Source organism: Elaeis guineensis, chromosome 15 (genome assembly GCF_000442705.2).
Source record: "Elaeis guineensis isolate ETL-2024a chromosome 15, EG11, whole genome shotgun sequence".
NCBI lineage: Eukaryota > Viridiplantae > Streptophyta > Magnoliopsida > Arecales > Arecaceae > Elaeis > Elaeis guineensis.
In genome coordinates, this window is record NC_026007.2 from 70,101,848 (window position 1) to 70,124,354 (window position 22,507).

Genomic DNA, 22,507 nt, shown 5'->3' on the forward strand with positions numbered 1-22,507 from the left:
CTTTAAAATAAATAACTAAATAACCTAAAGCCTCATGTTTTAAGTAAACACCGTCTTAACTTTAAAAAAGTACGTAGACGGGTGGCACTTGTCGTGTTGCAAAACAACTACGCTAGTGGCTTGGTTGCAAGAGATTACATTGCTATATATCCACGGTGACGAGGAAAGGAGCTGGACATGTAATTAGAGAAACAAGCAACTTGCTGCAATATTGCCAAATGGGTGCATACACATTTGCCGATTTCCCACTGTCGTCCTGTCCATTCCCTTTCTGCCAATAGTCCACTGCATCTATGCTCCCTCCGCCTGCGAAGACTACCAAGCCCCTGTTTAAAAGTCTTAATCCAGATAATGTTACTAGCCACTAGAAGAGTCATATAGTTCAAATCCTTAATTAGTCTTGCCTCATGCTATTAATTATCTATGGTCAGGACTAACATGTCATCAACTTTTCCCCCTAAACCTCCATAAGACCCCATCCCTAGCTCTAACCAAGACACAACTATGAAGAACTAAAGAGGAATGGATTCCATGAACTCCTTCAGTGGGTATGGAAGGATGAAAGAGTTTGAGGAACGAATCTACCGTCAGAAAACCCGAAAGCGACTCACCATCATCAGCATCTCCACATTCCTTCTCCTTGCTATCATCATTGGCATCACGGTAGCAGCAGTGGCAAACAAACACAGTAACAGTTCCACCCAAAGACCATCTCCAATATCTACTCCCAATTCAATAAAGGCGTTATGCGCTGCCACCCGATATCCAGATTGTTGCGACTCCAGCATTTCATCCGCAAAGGGCTCAAACACAACCGAGAATCCCAAAGAGTTCTTCAAGCTCTCCCTCCAAGTCGCAATCGAAGCACTCAAGAACTTCTCCACCTCCTCCTCCTCAGTGGTCCAAATGGAAGACGAGAGCCTCCAGGGTGCCGTCCGAGATTGCAAGGGGTTGTTCGATGACGCTATCGATCGACTCCATGATTCGCTCGCTTTGCTGCAAGCAGCAACCGGGGAGAAGTTTTTGGCCGCGTCGGAGATCAGCGACCTCAGGACATGGCTCAGCGCGGCGATCACCGATCAACAGACGTGCATGGATGGGTTCGAGGGCGCAGCAAGCGACGTGGTCGAAGCGATGAAGGCCGCGATGGCGAGTGCAACGCAGCTCACGAGCAATAGCCTTGCGATTGCGACGAAAATCCTAGCGAGACTGGAGAATTCCGATGGTTTTGCTCATAATCGAAGGTTGCTGCAGGAGAGCCCACCTACATGGCTGTCATCCTCGCAAAGGAGGGCTTTCTTGCAGGAGGAGTCGAGCCGGTTGGAGCCAAATGTGACGGTGGCCAAGGATGGGAGCGGACGATTTAGGACTATCAAAGAGGCATTGGATTTGGTACCCAAGAAAAATGGCTATCCATTTGTGATCTACGTCAGAGAGGGTGTGTATGAGGAAATTGTGTCCGTGGACAAGGATAAATGGAACGTGACGATGATTGGAGATGGTATGTACAAGACGATTGTAACAGGAAATTTAAGTCATGCCATCATAAACTCAACAAAGCTAACGGCAACTTTCAGTAAGTGCTTTAGAGTTAATCGCTTTTAAATCTATATATGATCTGAATGGCATCATTGTCCTAATTAGCTTTCACTCACCGTAGATTTGTGAGCTTCAAATTTTTAAGCAATACTAGGATTTGAATGCTGGATCTCCTAAGGGCATCCCAATTACCAACTGCATGTCCTAACAGTTGTTGGTCCTTGTGAGTTCCATATTTTGAATTAATGATTTTTTTTTTTTTTTTTTTGCATGCAATGGTCTAAATCTAGGCACACAGATTGTTGTAGCTTACGTGAAATTTCTGTTGTGACAAAAGAAATTACTGAGGCAAGTCCATGCAACTCATCCATATTATTCTACTATTGTTACTCAGCTGCTGTCGGAAGGGGTTTCATGGCAAGGGACATGGGCTTCAAGAACACAGCCGGCCCGGAGAGTCACCAGGCCGTCGCCCTCCGGGCCACCTCCGACCACTCTGTCTTCTACCGCTGCTCTTTCGATGCTTATCAAGACACCCTCTATGTACACTCCCTTCGGCAATTCTATCGCGAATGTGTCATAATTGGAACTGTCGATTTCATTTTTGGTGATGCTGCTGCCATCTTCCAAAGCTGCTCCATCCGGCCCAGGCAACCAATGCCCGATCAGAAGAACACAATCACAGCCCAAGGCCGGACCGACCCGAATGAAAACACCGGCATGGTGATCCAACAATGCATCATTTCCCCTCATGGCAATGTAACAGTCCCCACATACCTTGGCAGGCCATGGAAGGATTACTCGACGACGGTCATCATGCGGTCGGAGATCGGGGGGATGGTGGACCCACTGGGGTGGCTACCGTGGACTGATGACACTGTGCCACCGGATACAATATACTACGCTGAATATCAGAATAGTGGGCCTGGATCCAATGTGACGGGCCGTGTGAGATGGCCCGGTTACAGGCCCACGATTAGTAGAAATGAGGCTGAGAAGTATCAGGTTGATAATTTTATACAGGCTGGTGATTGGTTACCTCTTAAAGGCATCGAGTTTGAATCTACTGTGTGATAGGTATAATTGTGTGGGCATCCATGGGGAACGGAAGATGTGGAGACGAGGAGAAAGGGGGAAGCAATCTAATCTAGCGACTCTATGGGTTTTTTCTTTTTTTCCTCTCTCTGTATTCAATTTTTGATGTACCCATTCCTCGTCTCTTTTCTTGAGAGCTGTAAAATGATGCACAAGGTTGAATATGTGGGTGATAGTATTGACATGGCATGATTCTTTATCAGTTATATGAGACTGGTGATGCTTTTAAGACTTTTCAATTATTTTTATTAAAAGCAAGCTTTGGTATAACCCAGTGTTTTCGTACCCTTCCAATGCAGTTATATTAGGTTGACGATGCTGTTCTTATGCAATAATTTTGATATTTTTTTAATTATTTTATTAATAGTATTATAGTATAGAGAGAATTTTTTTAATCTCATACCGATTATAAGTCAAGAAAAAATATGACTTATATGGATTGAAATTTTATCTTTCCCGTGAGATGTCTTTTAAAAAGATAAAATCGTGAGGTCCCGTGCAACGAGGCCTTATGAATCAAGAAAAAGTATGACTTAAATGGCTCTGATGAAGAGCTACTAGATTTTTAATCTAGAGAGACAGAAAAACTTGAATATTTCTCTCACAACCAACAACCAGTTTAAGCAAATATTATTGACATAATCCCCTGATTTAGGTCGGTTTTTGATTGCAGTCTTATTAAATAACTACAGACTTGTTGAGATTTTTATTTTTCACGGACAACCTGTATACTATTTTATTATTATTTAAATTAATGAACTCATCCAAGACAGCATTGATTAAAGCAATCTCTTTGCGTTAAATCAAAAGGTTGGCATTTACATTTGACACATTGCAGCACAACCTGATTCAGGTCTCTTAGCAAGAAATCAAAGCCAAAATAGCGTATTTACCATACATAATGGTAAAGTTTCAGAGTCTAGCCGCACAACACTAGTTTTTAAAGTTTTCTACATTTATATGCGGGCCCATGCCACATGCTTTTCTGCCTATTATTTCTCTTGCAAAGTTCTTTGTGCACCGCCTGGGTGCAGAAAATCCGACGTGGAGAGCACTATGCCATCATTTTGTTTGATTGAACCACGTAATTATTATTTTTTAATATATATTAAATATATATAATTTTACTTTTTTATTTAAAATTTTAAATAATAAAAATATTTTTTTAAATCAAAATATAATATTTTATATCAATATTATGATATCTTATATTAAAATTATAATTTTATACACAGAATACCATAATTTTTTATAAGATATATTAATTTTGATAGAAGCATTTTTATCATTAAAAAATTTATATAAAATTTTTTAATGATGAAAATATTCTTCCTTCTTTATGACATCATGTGAAAAAATTATGATATTTTGTGCATAAAATTATAATTTCAACGTAAAATATCATAATATTGACATAAAATATCATAATTTTTTCAGAAAAAAATATTTTTATCATCCAAAATTTCAAATTAAAAAATAAAATTATAGATATTAAATATATATTAAAAAATAATGGCTACATGATTCAATCAGATAAGATGGTGCTCTCCATGTCGGATTTTCTATGCCATGGATGGTGTACAAAAAATTTCTTTATTTCTCTTATAGAGAGCGAATGATGGCTGGTGTGTCATGCTTCCACTTCATACATCTCTATCTCATATATGTCTCACGTGTCATATCCATACACGCCTATGTTTATGGGCTTAGGTTGGATAAATGTAAACTGAAGGAATATTTGGTTGGAATAATTAAAGTCTGAAATGAAAATTAGAATGGATGACTCCTATTCTAACTATTTAATTGGAGAGAATTTCATTCCGATTCCTATTCCAAAGAAGAATGGAAATGATTCATTCCTTCATCAATCGAATCCGGATTCACCCCAAGAAAGTCAAAATCTCATTCCAGTAGAACGAGATTAAAAAAAAAATCGTCTGTCAATGGCATCAAGAGGTCCGCCCTTCTTCAGCTGAAGAACTCCATTACCGACCCTGCCAGCCTCCTTCGCCAATGGTCCGCTGCCCCGGCCTCCTCCGTCGATGGCCTGCTCCTTTTTGAGAAGTGGCGGCAGCTCGACTCGCCACTTGGCGAGCTTGGCCTCAAGAGCCATCCCCTCCTCATCAAAAATCGATGGCAACTCGAACCACCATTGGTCGAGCTTGGATTGGACCGCGGCCCCATCCCGATCGATAGAGGGTCGTGCTTTCTTGTTCTTGGATGTGTTGTTGCAGACGATGGTGAAGGGGGCACCATCAGAGGCGAGCTTGACGAAGATGGGAAAGGAGCGAACATATGTATCAAGGAGGGAGACGTCGAGGTTGAAGATGCCTTGAGAGCGATGGACCTGGATGGCGACGAACCAGATGGTGGTGGAGGGGCGAAGGGCGGAGAGAAGGGTGCGGGCGGTGCCGATGAGGGTGTCGGAGCTCGAGAGGAAGTGGGTTCGGACGGCGAAGATGTTGACAGTGATGGTGGCAGTGTCGGAGCAAAAGATGGTATTGTTGAGGAGGAAGACGAACTTGTCGTTCTAGATGGGTTTAGTGGGTCGACGGCAACGAGGCAGGTGCGGAGCTTATGGGCGGGGCCTATTCAAGCCACCGTGTAGGTGGGACTGGGGGTTGATTTGGGTTCGTTGATCGCAGACAGGGGGCACAGCTTGGAGCTAATTTGAGAGGATTGGTCCATCTTTCATCGCTAGAAACCAGTTCGATTATTCAATTTATCGATTTAATTTTTTTAAAAAAATTAAAAATATTATTATTATATTTAATTTTTATTTAATATTAATTTTTAAAAATTTTAATTAAAAATAAAAATAAAAATTTGAGTTGGTTTCGATTCTTATCTTTATATACATCAAACAACATCAATAAAAATCATCCATTTCGATTCCGATTCAAATCACAAATCAAATATTTTGAATGATTTGATCAATTTAATTTTAATTTTAATTTATTTTTATTTTAATTTTAATTTTGATTTCAATTACAGGTCAAATATTCTCCGAGTACCATTTGTGTGATCGGCGGATTAAAGTTTTAAGCCTAAACCATTCTTTTTTTTTTTTTTTTTTTCCTTTTTTGTTGATCGGAAAAAGAAGCATCGAGGTAGATTCAAATGAAGGTGTCACATTGTTCAAAGCTACGACATCGATAACAACAACCAAACATCCTGATACACAAGCTGGACAACCCAAACAAAGTTGCAAAACCAAAAGTAAAAACCAAAATTAAAACATGCCGCATTTAATCCCCCCATCTGGCGGTGAAGTGTAGAATCGGACATGCTGTACTTCCATATAATCCAGTCTGCCGGGCGTAAAGTTCAGAACCAAGCCGGGTTGAGATGTTTCGAGTTCCGTTTGAACTGGCGCATGACTCACCAGTGGCAAAGTCTTACACGTTTCTTATCACATCATTGAAAAAAAAAGAAAGAAAGAAAAAGGCTGTGCTTTGTGCCCTGTAATCAACTCTCTCGCACGCCGATTACCACTCTGTGGGCTCCGCAAGCCGGTTTAACTCCGAGACTCGTGAAAGATTACCTACTATTCTATGGTCCTTCTGAAATTTTCCTGCGGGCGAACGCTTTCACAACTTGGTTTTACCCAAAAAAAAAACGGTTCCATAACTTTTCTTCGAAGTCGCGACGAGTCGACTTTAAAAGCCGTCTCGCCTCACCATGCGCCGATTCGCCACGGACGAACGTTGTTTCAGCTCTGATCTCGGTCACTCTGCTCACCTTGTCTCTTCTTCTGGTGCCGCAGCGTCCTCCGCCATGGGCTCCACTCAATCTCCTCCGCTTACTTTCGATTCTATCAATCCAAAGGTGCCATCTTTTCCCGGTTCGATCCACCAAGATGCCTTCTTGATCTCGTCGTTTTCTTTTCTCGATGATTTCGCGTATCGTGGTCTGAGCTTTGTTCTTTCCTGCTGGCTTGGTCTGATAGGCGTTTCTTCTCTATGCTATTTTGGATCCACTGCTCAAAGATGGCTTCTTTTTACTTTCTATTTCGCTGATTCGATTGCTAAAGATTCGATTTTGATCGTTTGTTGGTGTTCGATTTTGGTATTCTCCTTGCATGATTCTTCTTTTCCTTTTTATCATCTATAGTAGGATTGGGTTAATGAAACCGCCGATGAATTTTTCTTATGGGCGATTTTGGGTTTTATATGTTACATGACTTCCTCCTCCTCCTCATCCTGTGCCTCTGGTCTGGCGTCAACTTGAACAAATATTTTAGGCCTCCTTTTATTTTTCCTTCGATTGATATGTTTATTTTTCCTTTTTTCTGTTCCTGCATGCGATTTCTTTCTATTTTCTATGATTTCATCGGTTTTGTGCCATGAGTGCTTTTGTATTGGTAACCGTTTCTTTTCGTCAGTTAATGTGGTTTTCAACTTAGCTTCGATTCCCTCTTTCTTGGAATTGATGTTCCTCACCATGTCCTTGGATTAGTATGTTGCAGAAGTTGCCCTCTTTATTGTTAGTTTCCATTAAGAAAAATTCCCGTTTTAATTAGTTGCTCTGGCCTTTTTCTACTCATTTTGGATTGTCTGGGCTCTCAGTCAGTCATTTCTGTACTTTTGTACCGCTTCTGTTATGTGGTCAGCTTTATGATCTTTTTCAGTATTTACTGTGATTATTTTTTAACAGGATCTCATCCAAAAAAAATCAACCAAAATATTATTTAGATTTATAAGTATCTAAGATCTACTCGGTGCATAAGAACCAAACACACACGTTCGAATGGATCCTCACGATTTTAGTCTTGGATATGCAAGTATGCTATTTGGTGGTTCATTTTAATTTCTTTTTGTTCCCTCAAGTTTTTTCCGTTTTATTTCCTTTTATACATAAGAGAAATCTTGCCATTTCTTATCCAGAGTTTTGAGGCGTATGCCTCCTTGCTGCTTTCCATTGCTTGGTTTTTTTCCCCAACGACATGGTTGGTCCATAACCCGTTATTATACGCTTATACACTTATTTTCCTTCATTCAGGTTTTAAAATGTGAGTATGCCGTCCGTGGAGAGATTGTCAGCCATGCCCAGGTACTTAGGGTTTTTGGCAATATAAGTTCCATAATTTTTTTCTATATTTTTATTGGATATTGTGGTATATATGTATAATAAAAAATAATCATTATACATGATATTGGGCCAGAAATGTGTTGGCTCAGTTGTATGGTTCGAAAATGTTCTGAGCTTCTGATGATAGAACTTTCTTCTTATTTATTAATATAATGGCTGCCACTTAGCAATAAATGAAGATTCAAATTATTTTTTTAGCTCAAAATATAAACACAGTTTAGATTTTCCCTTTACTACAGATGCTTTTTGAACATCTGCTATGGCAAGTCTCTTTAACTACATCAAGGTGCATTGTAAACTGAATTTCCCAGTCAACTTCTTCAATTTTTAGAGTCCATTCTTCCTATTATTTATGTCTTGGTCTCCCCCTCTGCCTTTTCTCTCTCCTTTTTCTTTTAATTTCAAATATAAATTGAGATACTCTCAGCGCCAGGTAAGTTGTAAGGCTGAACCATTTCAAACTATTTTCTGATTTTATGCTCTGTTGGTATGACTCTAGTATTTATCACTTCTAATTTTGTACTCCTACCAATCCTAACACTCAAATATAACGACATGACTATACTACACTAATTTTACTCTCATGTCCTGTCTAATTATCTATATATACTGTGCAACTAGTTTCATTGTTGCTCATCGGGAATATAATTGCATAACATTCCTTTTTATTCTTTCTGGAGATATTCAGATATACAGATATCCACCCCTTTTTAAAGTGGAGCCATGGTAATGAAAGTAATTTGTTCTTTAAATGCCTTGCCATCACTGCTAATCAAAGAAATTTTATGTTTTTGCAATCTGATATGTTACATGTCTTATTTTCCACATCATTTAGGATTCTCCTCTTCAGTACAAGAAGTACAATTTACAGTGGATGGAAGATCATGTTTTTTTCAGGAACTTGTCCCATTAGTATGTTTTAGAATGAAGGGTACAGGAACATTGGCAATGCTGCACTGAATATTGGTGTTTGTGACTAATCAGATTCTGTTTATAATTTTTGGCAGCTTATATCTTCTTAATTTCTTTATGTTTGCTTAATCTGAAAAGTTTTATGTGCAAATGGTTTTAGTACATCACTAGTTTTGGAATTTGAGATATATATTGGTTGAATATAGCAAAAGTCAAGCTAATTATTCTGCTGAATGCACTTATCTTCAAATTTCTTATCTGCTTAAGAATCTGTCTACTTTTTTCCTAGCGCTTACAACAAGAGCTGCAAACAAAGCCGGGTTCTTATCCCTTTGATGAGGTGTGTATTTATCCAATTTCCCTTTAGTGTATGTCAGTTAATAGGTAGTGTTCTCCTTTGTATCATGTATTATAATGTCTTTAGAGTAACATTCTGCTTTCAAAATACATTTGTATTAGAAACTTGTCACAAGTTGTGTATGTTTGAGTTCATTAAATTTTTTTAATACTTCATTTTAAATGCCCAATTGCTCTGGCAGATACTTTATTGCAATATCGGCAATCCCCAGTCTCTTGGTCAGCAGCCAGTTACATTTTTCCGGGAGGTCAGTATTCTGTTGAACTTTGACTACCAGTGAGGTTCAATCTCTCTTAAAACTAATGTGTTCTATTTCAGGTTCTTGCCTTATGTGACCATCCATCCATATTGGACAAAAGTGAAGCTCATGCCTTATTCAGGTAAGTGTGAATCATAATCAGAACACATTGGCATCATGAGCTAAGCTTGTTATAACCAATGTTATTCACAAGCAATGTCAGGGGTTATATTATAGAAATCTCTATTTTTTATATTGTGATTTGCCACATGGTCCTGTGTGAAAATATTAACCATGGGCATGACTAATTATGTAGGGTCATTATGTTCTTTATCCATAATTTAAGGATCTGTTTTTTCTCCTTTCATTTCATTTCTTCTTGTTATTCTTTTACATGGAAGATGAAGGATTTTCCCTGCAGGAAGGTGGAGGTTTTGGGTTCTTGGGAAAGATAAGGGAAAATTCTCCCTGCTGGTCATATACCATAACAAAAATGAGTTTTTTTTGCAGATAACATCTTCTTTTACAGATTAATTGCATATATTCCTCTTTAATCTATATGCATATCAGTACATACCTTATCCCAGATTAGGATCTTAAGACAATAGTGGAATATGTATTGCATTTTTCGTACATCTCCTCATTTGGCCTTTTTAATTGTCTAGCAGTGAGCTACAGAGCTCCTCAATTGCGTCATCATCCAGGTTTGAGCTATAATGAAGATCTCAATCCTAGTAATGGTGGTGGCAAGGAGAATCTTAGTATCTCATGAGCTAGATGCTCCAAAAGACTAAGAACTAGGTAGGCATCAAAAGAAACGTGGTCAATGTTCCATGCTGGCTGATAGAGAATATTAGCTTAGGGGCTTATTGGGGAATTTCTTGCATAAGGAGGATTCTTAAACTGCACATTGTAAAAAGGTGATCTCATACAATTAGATTAAACAAGGAAGCAACCTGATATTGACATGAATTCATAGAAACCAAATGTTTGTCTTTTTTTTTTTTTTTTGAACATATGTTTGTAGGAAACTTGGTTTCTGAGTCCTTTTACTATTACTGTATAGGAGCATCTGGTCTGATGACATGTTAGATACCCTTAACACATATTAGGAATGTTAGGCGACTAAAAAAGGCAAATTTTGTATACCATTTCTACTTGTTTATTAACTGTTTCATGTTCTTGCATAGGATTTATAGCCCTTTGCCAACTTATGACTTTACATTATGGAAGAAACTCCTTATGCTATCACACCTGAACTTCTATATGTCATTGCAGCTCGGATGCTATAGCTCGAGCACGGCAGATTCTGGATTTGATTCCTGGTAGGGCAACAGGTGCATATAGTCATAGTCAGGTAAAACATGCTTGGTAAATTTCGCAAGCATATTCTCCTTTTAACCCCATGACCTTGAGGATTTTTGTATTCTTTTTGTTCCAGGGAATCAAAGGCTTACGTGATGCTATTGCTGCTGGAATTGCTGCCCGTGATGGTTTCCCTGCCAATGCAGATGACATTTTCCTAACAGATGGAGCAAGCCCTGCAGTACTTGACCTTTGATACTTACGATATTCTCTTTTCTAATATGAGTGAAGATACATTACCTGCTTATTTCTTTTGCTTTGCCCCTCTCAGGTCCACATGATGATGCAGTTATTGATAAGATCGGAGAAAGATGGCATTCTCTGCCCCATACCTCAGTACCCATTGTACTCTGCCTCAATTGCTCTGCATGGTGGCTCTCTTGTGCGTTCATTATGTAGCTATTGAAATTAACTATATATTAGTTACTTATATCATAAAGATATGTCAGTCACCTTGCCAATAAGTCTAGTTTTGACCAAAAGTTTCTCTTCTTTCTTGGCATTGTATTCCTGAATTAAAAGATAATATAGCCATATAAGTGCTTATGTATTTGACTAGATTCTGGGTTCTTTATGGTTGTCTTATGCTGTTAAGGATGTTCTTCTGGTGTCAAGGCAGTTCATTTAGGTTAGAAAGATCCAGAATTTGCTTCAGGATTTTGAATGTATGAAGAGGAACTAAACAAGAGAATTATTTTGTCTCAGGTCCCATATTACCTTGATGAAGCAGCAGGATGGGGACTGGAGATTTCTGTGGTTAAGAAGCAACTGGAAGATGCTCGATCCAAGGGCATTGCTGTTAGGGCAATAGTGGTGATAAATCCTGGCAATCCCACTGGACAGGTTTATAGTGAATATTTTCTATACTTTTTTATACCTTTTTTTGGTTGGGGAGGGGGAGGCTTACCATGGAAACCTTTGGAGTGGAAAAGTGTGCATTTTCTTAGTTTTCTGAAACATCTGGTGGTAATAAAGGCATTTTGCCTACTGAGTTGAAAGGGTAATTTTGATACTACTTTGCAGCCACCATTTTGCAGGAGAATGGTGCTAAATGTTACATACGCATGCACATTTAATCCTTCCAAGTATTTAGAAGAATTCTTAATGGTTTTGGCTAAATGTTAGTTACACCAGAGAGACTCTTTTATCCCTACTTTTCTACGGTAGTATTATGATAGTTTTTTGCACAGGTTTTTTTCTTCAATTCAATTGTTATAGTGTTATTTCTCCAGGTTCTTGCAGAGGGAAACCAGCGGGAAATAGTGCAGTTTTGCAAGAAAGAAGGCCTTGTTCTTCTAGCGGATGAGGTGAGATATGTATGCCAATGCTTTCTAGAAGTTAAAGCAATGTCAAAGTCCAGAATCAGCTTACAATATGTGCTTCAGGACTAGAGTGTTATTGAACTTAGTGCCCCCGGTTACTGATGCACTGTCAAACTTTATACAGGTATACCAAGAAAATATATATGTTGAAAACAAGAAATTCAACTCCTTCAAGAAGATTGCAAGGTCAATGGGATATGGCGAGAAAGATCTTTCTTTAGTATCATTTCAGTCAGTTTCCAAAGGTATGGGTCCCCATGTTAGATCAAGAAATGTGTTCAACTTTGTCCTGAATATCTTTGGCATATAGCTACAAGAATTATTGTTGTCATTTCCACCAGGATACTATGGGGAATGTGGAAAACGGGGAGGCTACATGGAGATAACCGGTTTCAGTGCGGATGTGAGAGAACAGATTTACAAATTGGCGTCAGTAAACCTCTGTTCCAACATCTCTGGCCAGATCCTTGCAAGCCTTGTTATGAATACACCGAAGGTTAATATACTGTTGCTGTCAACTTATTTAGCATCTGGCTGTGATTAAGCTTTGAAAACCTCTTATCTCAAAGGAACCACCGAAAGGACACCATGCACACAAACGAGTGCATGAAAGTGTCATTCCCTTTATGGTCTGGTATGTAATTGAGAGCAACATCTTGGATGAATTTGCAGGTTGGAGATGAATCATATGAATCCTTTACTGCAGAAAAGAATGGGATCCTTTCATCTTTAGCTAGGCGTGCGAAGGTTAGTTTTAACCATTCTTAGAATTCGAGAATTCGACAAAGATCTACTGATTAATTGTCCAGGAAAAAGTTGTAATGTTTGATTCATGCAACATGCGCTGGCTTTTGTCTGATAACTTCCATTCTCAGAAAATGAACCTTTGATCTATGTTATTCACTTCTTCTTTTGTCATGCGACAAAGGCTCCTTTGAGCTTATGGAGATTTTGTTGTCCTCTTCTTCTATCGGACACAGGCTTTGGAGGATGCATTCAATAGCTTAGAAGGTGTGACATGCAACAAGGCGGAGGGAGCAATGTACCTCTTCCCCCGTCTTCACCTGCCTCAGAAGGCAATTGAAGCTGCCAACGCAGTTAATGCAGCCCCTGATGCATTCTACGCTCGCCGTCTTCTTGATGCCACCGGAATTGTTGTTGTTCCCGGTTCTGGCTTTGGGCAGGTGAACTTGTTTATGCTCAATTTATGAACATCTTCTTGCTTGTTATCAGCTAATATTGGATACATTGATGTCAAAAAGTTGCTGATTTTTCCTTTTTTGTACCTGTACTCAGTTGGGTTGTGGTACTAACGCTACTCTTTTCTGTTTTAACTTGGGAACAGGTACCTGGAACATGGCATTTCCGATGCACAATCCTACCCCAGGAGAATAAGATCCCGGCCATCATCGCCCGTCTCAAGGCATTCCATGAATCATTTTTGGGAGAGTTCCGTGACTAAGCCTTCTCTTCAATCTCCCTTTTTTGTTGTATGACGTAGTTGAATCAGAATAAGCGAACATCCATCCTTATTTTCACCCTTCTTGTGGATGGAGCAAGTGCACACTCACTGTCTTTTGTTTTATGGAACAAACAAAACTTACAGGCTTCTCGGTGGCCTGTGGGTTGTGAAAGATGCTTCTATGCAGGTTATTTCATTTCGATGAACTAAAATCTACTCTGCATATCACCTGAGGCATGAATGAGATGAGATGAATGTAGGACAGAGGGTGGGCATAGCCTCTCCAAACTCACGCACATTTTAAGCTTGATATGGGGGTTGTGCCGGCAAGAGGTTACGTAGTCTCAAACGGATCGTAGAACAATCAATTCTAGTTAGAGGAAAAGAGAGATGGTACCAGCTTTTCTTTCTGGATGAGTATTAGTTTCATCTTTTTATGGGAAAGAGATCCTAATGAGAAGGTAAATATCAAGCAGGTAGCCTTTTGGCCATTGTATATGACCTGCAGATCTTTGGAGGGGATTCTTAAGGTCAGTAAGATTTCTAAACACATTATGATAAAACTGATTTTCTGTAAAACTTGTTTCTTTATGAAAAAAGACAGAAACCTGTCTTGCATAAGACTCATGGTTAAAGGATCACTGACCTCTAAGAAAAGCGTCATGCAAACCGAGAACTAATGAAGGGATTTATTTGTATCATCAGTATGGTCAATGCTAGTGCTACTTGACTAACAAAAGACGTTCAAGCATTGGCGGTAGAACTCTGTAGAACTCTACCATATCAAACATTGCATGCTAATGTATTAAAAGAAGTTTCTTCCATCAAACAAGACTAGATCCTGTTGCCATTCTACCACCACCACCACCAGCAGCAGCAGCAAAAATGTTCTCCAAAATAAAAATGTTGGTAACAAATATACGTTTATGGTGGAGAAGGCAAACAGACAACACCAAGGTATATGGATAGTTTATAGGCGAGCAATGACAGCCTCAACCTCAGAAGGGGAGTATAGATGATAAGTTGGAGCAACCTTGGCAATATCAACATTGTTTGGAGTTACCTGGACAACACAGAAGTTATCATTAGCAAGATCTTAACAAACCTGTTTAAATAATTACAACTATCGTTAGGGAAAAAGAAATAATCAACCACCCAAAAGAAGCCCAATTTTATTGAGTTGGGCACTGCTAATAAAGGAATTGATTCAGCTCAAGGCAAAATATCACAAGCCCAACAAGTGAAGCCAAATTATAAATTCCTATGTACATAAAAGAAGATACCTAAAAATTTAATTTTTTTTTTTTAAAAAGGAGCAATTCTACCTTCTCCTCCATCACTTGCTTCAAAATAGAAAGAGCTATTGTTTCAGCCTCTAGAAGGGTCAAGTCCTGCACCAGCAGCTTGTACCATCAAAAACTATGTACCACTGAAATTAGTTTAAAGTGACTGAAAACAGTACACTAGATATCTAGCTCAATATAATTGGAAGACCCAAAACAATGAATTCTTTCTATCATATCTTTCCTTGCTGCAACCAAGCAATCAAAATTTAAAACCTAGACAGCTAGCTTGCTGACCTTGTTGTATTGCTCCTGAAGAGAGCTGTCAGCTCCTTCTGAACCTGACCCTATTGCTTTTGCATTGCATTGCCAAAAAGTGCCAGATGGGTCTGTGTGGTACCTGTACAGCATAATTCTTCAACTATCAGTCTCCCAATGCAGGAGCCCAAAATAAAGAAGTTGCATTTTTGGATTGACAACTATCACGCCCAGACTGGATGGCCTGAACATTGAAGCAAAATTTCATAAAATGCCAGATGCAAGAACTCATAGATCCAAAAATCTGACTTCAAGAGGTGACATTTAGGCATAATTCCCATAACCTTGCCAGAGTAAAGAAAGATAGAATCATACAAGGAAACTGCCACCTAGACTGGTGGCCCTCGCCCCTACATGGCAATTACTTCGGCACTAACCCTATTATTTCTTAAGGGTTTGTCAATCATCATCATTATTTGTCATCATTAATTAATTGGATGACTACTACCTTAGGAGTTAGGAGTATTATGAGAAAGTTGAACTTCCTTTGGTGGTGCGCGACGGGAAGTGGGGGCGTGTAATTGAGAATAAACTCCACCATAAAATAAATGTCTACATACCAACAACTGAAAAGAAAAAGAATCACCCCAATCACTGTTCCCTTGATTCAGACCATAACCAGCCAGCCATTCTGCTAGCTGGTTCCTCTCACTGTAAATGTGGGACACCCAGAAGGGTTACCAATCTTCCAGATATCCAGAAGAGGATCATGGCTGACAATTGAAAGAAAGTTGAGGTTCAGTAACTTGCCCGCATCTCTTTTTTCGCAGAATTAAGTTTGATCAGCAGATTGCAAGTAAAAACTGTTCAATTATCCTCAACATGAATAACAAAAATTTGGCCACATCAGCAAAACTTCAAAATTAATGACAACTATTAAGTAAGGGTTTAAAGAAAAAAAACAAGGTTTGTTCCAGTAGTTGTTAAATATGATAATCCATGGCCATTACATAAGCAGCCTGCATAAATAATTTGATGCATTATAATTTGTAAAATTCACTCATCAGGAGAAAGCATACAAAGACAGACCAGCAAAATATATGTATTGGACATCTACTTGATAATTGGAAATGAGAATTTGATTCATCAAAGAGTTGTGAAAAATAGTTTCATGTCACTGAAAGTAGCAGGCACTTACAGGCTGGGCCCATTTTCATCATGACCAGCAATCAGAAGAGACACTCCAAAAGGTCGTGACTGGACAAAAAAACCAATTGTTAGTAATTTTTTTCGTAGTCAAAATAAGAAGTTTGTTATTTGGCATTACATCTACGAAGTGCAAATCGACTGCAATAAACTAATAGCAACTAATGTTGAAGAAAAAAAAGTCTGGAAGCCACATATTTGCCCTATGTAGAGTATTGATTTTCGGCAGCTTAAAGCCTTCAGTCGAGTCTTAACTGGGAGGCCTTGTCCCATAAATGTGGAAGTAGCCACCAACTAGTGAGAACTATTTGCTTGACATCATTGTTGCCACATTCCTAAAACAGGTCACTACAGTTACAGCATGAGCATGCCATTATAACTAGAAGATGAGTTGCCAGGTAGAGCACTTATTGTTATTTTTCCCCCTGGTAGTCAAGCTCAGCAATTTTAAGTAGCATAAAGAACTTCCAAAGATATCGATGTTACTGGAAGTTGCAAAAACAAGAAGAAATGAAATTTCTGAAGAGTTTGTTCTGAAGATGTATTTTGCCCATAACTTTGTCGCATTCAATATTAGTGCAAGCAACAGATAGAATTGACAAGGTGAATCACACCCCCACTCCCACCCCAACACACACACACACACACACAGAGATGACAAGTATGTGCTGACTCGAAGAAACTCCAGATGACAATGCAACTCCTAGAAGCACCTTATTTTACCATCTCCATGCTTAATACAAAAAGAAACATACAGGATGTAAAAGGTTTAGCAATGCTAACCATGGATTCTTCATCTCCTTCACCAAATCGAAGAGCAAGATCACATAGAGCTTGCGTAGTCGACTCAACAGTCATTGGCTCACCATAAGAAAACCTGTGATTCTGATGAACAAAGTACTTAAAGTTAGTAATTAATGCTTGCTAAAATAGGGCTCACAAGCAAACCTTAACGGTACCTGAGTTTCAACGCGAGCATGCTCAACAAGAGTTCGTGCATCAGCAATCAATCCACTCATTGCACAACCAATGTGCTCATCAATCTCCATAATTTTCTCCACACTGCTTGGCTCCTGCAAAAATAGACCACCATAAGTCCAAAACATGATCTTGAAAACTAGAATAAAAGATGAGGTCCCGCTTAAACACTAGGAAGTAGGAACTGCAAGTTTGTTAGAAGATGCAGAAAAAGGATGTCCAAGCAACGTTGCCCACCTGATCCTGTGTTTGCCCAAAATATAGTTGTCTCTAATGGTCCAAGGGAATCTAAAATAAAATTAATTACAAACTTGTAGAAGAGTGTCTATGGTAATTTATTTAGAAGGAACTTATGGTTGGAAACAAAGCTTGTATTCTGACACAGCTTAAAAGGGAGAGCTTCCATTGAGTTTGTCAACAAAATATCAAACAAAAAGAGTACGTTTAAAAAATTATATGGATTTTCAAGTAAAAAAATGAATGACAGAGTTATATAAGGGTCCTGAGAAAGAATAGCGTACAAGACTGCATTAAATACACTACAAAGGGAATCTGTCAAACATAACTGCACTGATCCAGTTATTATAACATCATAGCTGGGGAGAAGGCCCAAAATTAATAATGATATACTTTGTTATAAACATTACTTTCTAGAATATAAAAATGATACAGATACCAGATATGTTCATGGTAACTACTTCAGGTCAGCCAACCACTCAAGCACATTAAAATAAGAAGATGAATATATCACATGCAAATAGCATTGCCAAAAAGAAGCCAAAAACGGCCAAATATGTAAGCAAGGATAGGTGGTGTCATAGTCTAACAAATGCTAGTATAATGTGATTTCAAAAGAAGACATGAATTCCCAAGCACTTGCTAGTTCTGACGGTTAATGGTTATAAACAAATGAAAAAAATTTAAAATTAAACATAACCTAGACAACTTGAATCACTGAAAGAGCATGATCTGCTCAAAACTGATGAATTGGAGGAGAGACGGACAAGGGCCAAGCCAAGAATCACACATCCTCTCCTATTACCATGCACTAACTAAAGTTTGATTTAAGCATGGAGGAATCAGGTTTCTTAACATTGTTATTGATATCTAATGTGAGAACTTATAGTTAATGGTGTCACAGAACAACATTTTATATATATTATTACCTCAATGCTCTGGTATAATTAAACACAAGATAGCTTTCCACATATTGCAAAGAAGTGGTTATCTATTGCTACATCTTGATTTAGGAATATGCACAAGTAACCAAGGTTTTACATCTCATGGGACGGGACTGTCCCGATTTACCTATAGAACGGGACGCGCCGCCGTTTCGCCCCATCCTGACTCTTGGGACAGGGGATGTCCCAAGACATCCTGATTGGGATAGTGGGATGCTAGTGCGACGGCCCTTCCCGACATATGGATGGTATCCCGTCTCGGTATCCCATGGGACATCCCACTAGGACCTGAATTCAAATAACATAGTGAAGAACAAAAATTGATTTTGCCCTACATATGAATATAAGCATGAAAGAAAATTGTGTATATCAAATTATTTTATGTTATATTCTTACAACGAGTGGGCAGGAAAGCAAAGGAGACAATGATCTTTCTTGGCAAAGCTGGTGACAATATAGTTAAAAGAATTCGGTGATTCATGCTGTGAGAAAGAAACAAAGGTGATCCAAAGCCATAAGTAGGGCAAAAAGGAAGGAAGCAAGTAGGAAGAAAAAAAGGACATACAACATGAATAAAGTAAAATTGAGACCAATTTAGATGGCCTCCCTCAGTTTATCATTGATCTTAGCAAAACCATCATATTTAGAACACATAACAAAAGGAACTTAAAAAAAACCTTTAGAAACACAAATCTTACACACGATAATCGCCCAACTGTTTTTGAGCTTTCCTATTGCTCCCCTTTTAGGCTCTAAGGCATGGAGCAAAGGCACAGCTCTACTTCAGCTACATAACTCCTTCGAGTGGGATTTTTGTGTTGTGTTCAAACTACATAACGGAAGTTATAGGTAGCAGGTGGAATCTCTAAATAATGAAGAACAGACACATTTCAAGAGCCTTATCATGTCGAGAAAGGGGACACCCAAACTAAAAATTGTTTTATTTCAAATTTGTTTGTGGGAGGAGGGGGCAGAGATACGGCTGAGAGTGGGTTGGATAAAATCTGACTAGATTCATATCAGGTCGGTTTCAAATATAAAGATCAATATCCAATTAGACCTAGATATGATTCAGATACAAAGGGGAAAAAATGTCAAATGCAAAGAGGATATGGTTTCTAAATTTTTTCCTGATTTGGATATCCAGAAACTAGGGGCTTTTTTTTTGGGGGGGGGGGGGGGGGGATTCCGATTCAAACATCTGAATACTTAGTGGAAAAACAAACCTAGGTTTTTGAAAGTGAGAATAAAGGCTTGCCTAATATTGGCATAGATGAGCACATATTTGTGGTGACCAGGGAGAAGGCCTTTAATTATCTGAATTCAGCAAACAAGTACAAGCTATTCTCCTCTGGAAACATCTATATGCTTGCCAACATTGTATTTAATTAAATTTCAACTCCATTCTTATCATCTTTTTTCATACAATATTTCATGTTAGTTGTCCTTCTTAAACTTTCTCAGCTCAACATAATTTCTGAATTACATCCATATACATTTTTCTTCTAAATGGATATGATTGATATTTGATTCATATTCATACCTGTAACTGTTCAGAACATATATAAACACAAACACCATTATCCATTTAACATCTATATCCATATTCGTATTTGCCACATAAATATTGATACAGATATGGATAAACCTATCTGGCAAAATTCGATCCATAATGGATATGTCTTAAGCCTATGGAGGGGCCAAAGGTAAGATTGAAAGGGCCAAAGGATACGTCTGAAAAATTCATTTATTATTTTCAGTAACCAATGCCACCCTTCAGGCCCATTTGTTCCACCATTGGAGATGGAGGAGGAAGAGGAACTCCTTATAAGTTAGTTACAAGGGAAAAAAAATCCCATATATGTTGCTCCTGTTGGATTTGTCTTTCTTCCAGAAACAGCTTATCACCAATTTCATGTGCGTCGTGTTGAATAGTAGAAGAAGATTGTCGTGGTAGTGTTCTCACAATTCCATGATGTCAATGCCCCTCCATGTGATCTCCACACAATCAAACTAAACCGTCCACATTCCCTGCCTAGTAGGACAAAGGCATTAATTCGAAAAGATTATGATGGGAGGACAAAAGGGACAGCTACCGAACATGAGCAGTTGATGAGAGAGACCGAAAAGATTATCATAAAGATGGGTAGAACTCAATGGATTGCAGCCGACTACTCTCAGCTGAACCCAAGACAGATTAGGAGATAGATGCAATTGGCCTCCTATCTTGATTCTGATGTGTCTCAGTGCTGGAAAAAATACAGTTTTCAAAGAATCGAATGAGAATGTATTCAAATAATATTAACTTTAAAGAAAAAAATTAAGCAACATTTGTCCAATTTGGGGAACAAACAGTTTAACCCTCTTATTTCTCGGATTCAGAGATCCAAGAATTAGGATACCAATGCATACACACAGCCCGGGAGCTAGAATTCCTAGGAATATGAGCAACATTCCATTTCTGAACAAAAGAGCCATTTGCACTCCTATTATTTTTCAACAATTTCATATTTCTACTGTGTGAAGTTCTCTGGTTTCTTCGAAGGGAAAGAAACTCTTGAACAGATTTATCTCCATAACAGCCTAAACACGGGAACTCTTCTCCCAGATTATGAAGCAAGAAAAATTCTCAACTAAAGTGAAATAAGCATGAACCAGATTACAATGGAGACGCATCTGAAAAATAAGGGGCATCTAAATGATCAGATGGGATGACAGACATTTAAAAGATACTGCACACAGAATTAAGAATATGATGATTTAAAGCACCTAAAACACGATCTAAACTTCCAAAGGTAATATAGGCAACACTCTAAGAAGTCATACCTGCAAATTTTGTCTTCTTTTCAGGCATATGTCTCTGTTTTTCACTATTTAAGACCAGATGCTCACTTAATGGCATCTTCACCCTTCTATTTAGATATTTGATCAGAATAACCAACGAAACTTTGCTTTACATGGACATCAGTTTCCAGAAGAAAACAAAGAGCTGCAAAATTCTATATTTTTTATAGTAGTAAAAGGCAATTATCAGACAAACTAAAAACGTAGTGGTATTGCACCTCTATCTTAATCAGAAAACAAGTTGCATCTTTTTGATTACCACACAGCAAACTACGAAATAAAAATAAAAATAGTAGACCTTAACGTCCGCAATTGAACTCAAGCAAGAGGATGACCCTCAGATTAGATCATTAGAGAGCTAACCTAATTATCAGATTTTTTTGATGAACGATACTGGCATTACAGAGTCCTTTTGCGCAAAATGCGGGCTTCCAAATTAAAATACGAAAAAGAGAAAAGTACAAACAACATTAAACCGGTATGCAAGTAACGATCCAACGATCTCACACCAGAAATTCAAAAATAACAACATCTAACAGTTTCAGTCAGTAAGGATTCAAAATTTACAGCCAGAACCAAATCCTTTGAAGAAAGAGAGGTTAACCCAATCGGGTGGATACCAGCAGGGGGGAGGTCACGCGCTTCTCGACCGCAAGCACCACGCCCTCCTTCGTCTTCAAACCAATCGCCGTCGAACCCAACTAAACAAAAAAAAATAAAATAAAAAACGTAAAAAATTTGAAAATCTCCAAGAAATTAGACCCAGATAAGGGGAAAGGCGCTACCTTGATGGCCTCGATAGCGTATTCGACCTGGAACAACCTTCCCTCCGGCGAGAAGGTATTGACCCCTCGGTCGTACTCCGTCCTTGAACCGAAAAAAAACCCCAAAACCCGCAGATCATTAGTTTGATCAAATGTTATACGAAGTTTTACGGAAGAGATGGGTGCGATTGGAGTGGAGGAGGGCTCACCTGGTGAGGAACATATCGGATGAAAGGATTGGAAGCCCGAACCCTAAAGATCGGCGGAGGAGAGAGAGTATGGGGAGACAGGAAGAGAGAGCAGTGGAGAAGTTTTATTTGGATCCGCTCCGCGACATAAAGCTTGGCCGCTACTTGAGAAGCAAGGCAGCTTAGGACTTTGGGAGTTGGCCGGCAGTGTCATTGCCGAGCGAGGGTATTTTTGTCAATATGAAAATAACGTGGAAGGATGCTGGTCGAGCATAAGTGCAAGTTCAATTCATGCAGTTCATGTCGGAGAAAATTATGGATGATTATAATTACAGGGGAGAAATTTGATGACTGCCATATTTTTCCATGCAAAAGTGCTCTAATTATAAATTAATATGTAAGAATGTCAACTCGTTAAGTTGT

General features: G+C 38.7%; 3 protein-coding genes across 4 annotated transcripts; 2 read left to right on the plus strand and 1 right to left on the minus strand.

The window, feature by feature from the left end:
* The first annotated feature begins 522 nt into the window (after nt 1-522).
* LOC105058824 (pectinesterase 3-like) lies at nt 523-2,816 on the plus strand. The gene is made up of 2 exons (XM_073249115.1): nt 523-1,576; nt 1,934-2,816. Exons 1-2 carry the CDS (start codon nt 523-525, stop codon nt 2,611-2,613), a joined length of 1,734 nt encoding a protein of 577 aa, XP_073105216.1. The 3' UTR covers nt 2,614-2,816.
* Nucleotides 2,817-6,300: 3,484 nt separating this feature from the next.
* Nucleotides 6,301-13,594, plus strand: LOC105058582 (alanine aminotransferase 2). Of its 2 annotated transcripts, none has more exons than XM_010941546.3 (15): nt 6,301-6,462; nt 7,636-7,686; nt 8,927-8,977; nt 9,177-9,242; nt 9,314-9,375; nt 10,512-10,590; nt 10,675-10,779; nt 10,870-10,980; nt 11,304-11,441; nt 11,831-11,905; nt 12,045-12,165; nt 12,262-12,416; nt 12,593-12,667; nt 12,901-13,104; nt 13,266-13,594. In XM_010941546.3, the coding sequence occupies exons 1-15, from the start codon at nt 6,316-6,318 to the stop codon at nt 13,380-13,382; spliced, it is 1,557 nt and encodes a 518-aa protein (XP_010939848.1). In that variant the 5' UTR covers nt 6,301-6,315; the 3' UTR covers nt 13,383-13,594. The 2 variants fall into 2 exon arrangements, with proteins under 2 accessions (XP_010939848.1, XP_010939849.1); XM_010941547.4 differs by lacking the exon at nt 6,301-6,462 and adding an exon at nt 6,512-6,544.
* A 539-nt stretch (nt 13,595-14,133) lies between these two features.
* On the minus strand, nt 14,134-22,249 carry LOC105058583 (proteasome subunit alpha type-5). The gene is made up of 9 exons (XM_010941549.2): nt 22,106-22,249; nt 21,918-21,999; nt 21,753-21,833; nt 17,089-17,202; nt 16,913-17,014; nt 16,122-16,180; nt 14,963-15,065; nt 14,708-14,773; nt 14,134-14,445 (listed from the first exon to the last, which is right to left on the minus strand). The coding sequence occupies exons 1-9, from the start codon at nt 22,117-22,119 to the stop codon at nt 14,353-14,355; spliced, it is 714 nt and encodes a 237-aa protein (XP_010939851.1). The 5' UTR covers nt 22,120-22,249; the 3' UTR covers nt 14,134-14,352.
* Nucleotides 22,250-22,507: the final 258 nt, after the last annotated feature.

Coding starts and splice junctions, on each gene's coding strand:
- LOC105058824 (XM_073249115.1), top strand. CDS start 523: ATGGATTCCATGAACTCCTTCAGTGGGTATGGAAGGATGAAAGAGTTT. Junction 1,577..1,933: donor AAAGCTAACGGCAACTTTCA/GTAAGTGCTTTA, acceptor ATTGTTACTCAG/CTGCTGTCGGAAGGGGTTTC.
- LOC105058582 (XM_010941546.3), top strand. CDS start 6,316: ATGCGCCGATTCGCCACGGACGAACGTTGTTTCAGCTCTGATCTCGGT. Junction 10,780..10,869: donor CAGATGGAGCAAGCCCTGCA/GTACTTGACCTT, acceptor TGCCCCTCTCAG/GTCCACATGATGATGCAGTT. Junction 12,417..12,592: donor TTGTTATGAATACACCGAAG/GTTAATATACTG, acceptor ATGAATTTGCAG/GTTGGAGATGAATCATATGA.
- LOC105058583 (XM_010941549.2), bottom strand. Junction 16,181..16,912: donor AAGGAGATGAAGAATCCATG/GTTAGCATTGCT, acceptor TTTTTTGTCCAG/TCACGACCTTTTGGAGTGTC. Junction 14,774..14,962: donor TTCAGGAGCAATACAACAAG/GTCAGCAAGCTA, acceptor CTGCTGGTGCAG/GACTTGACCCTTCTAGAGGC.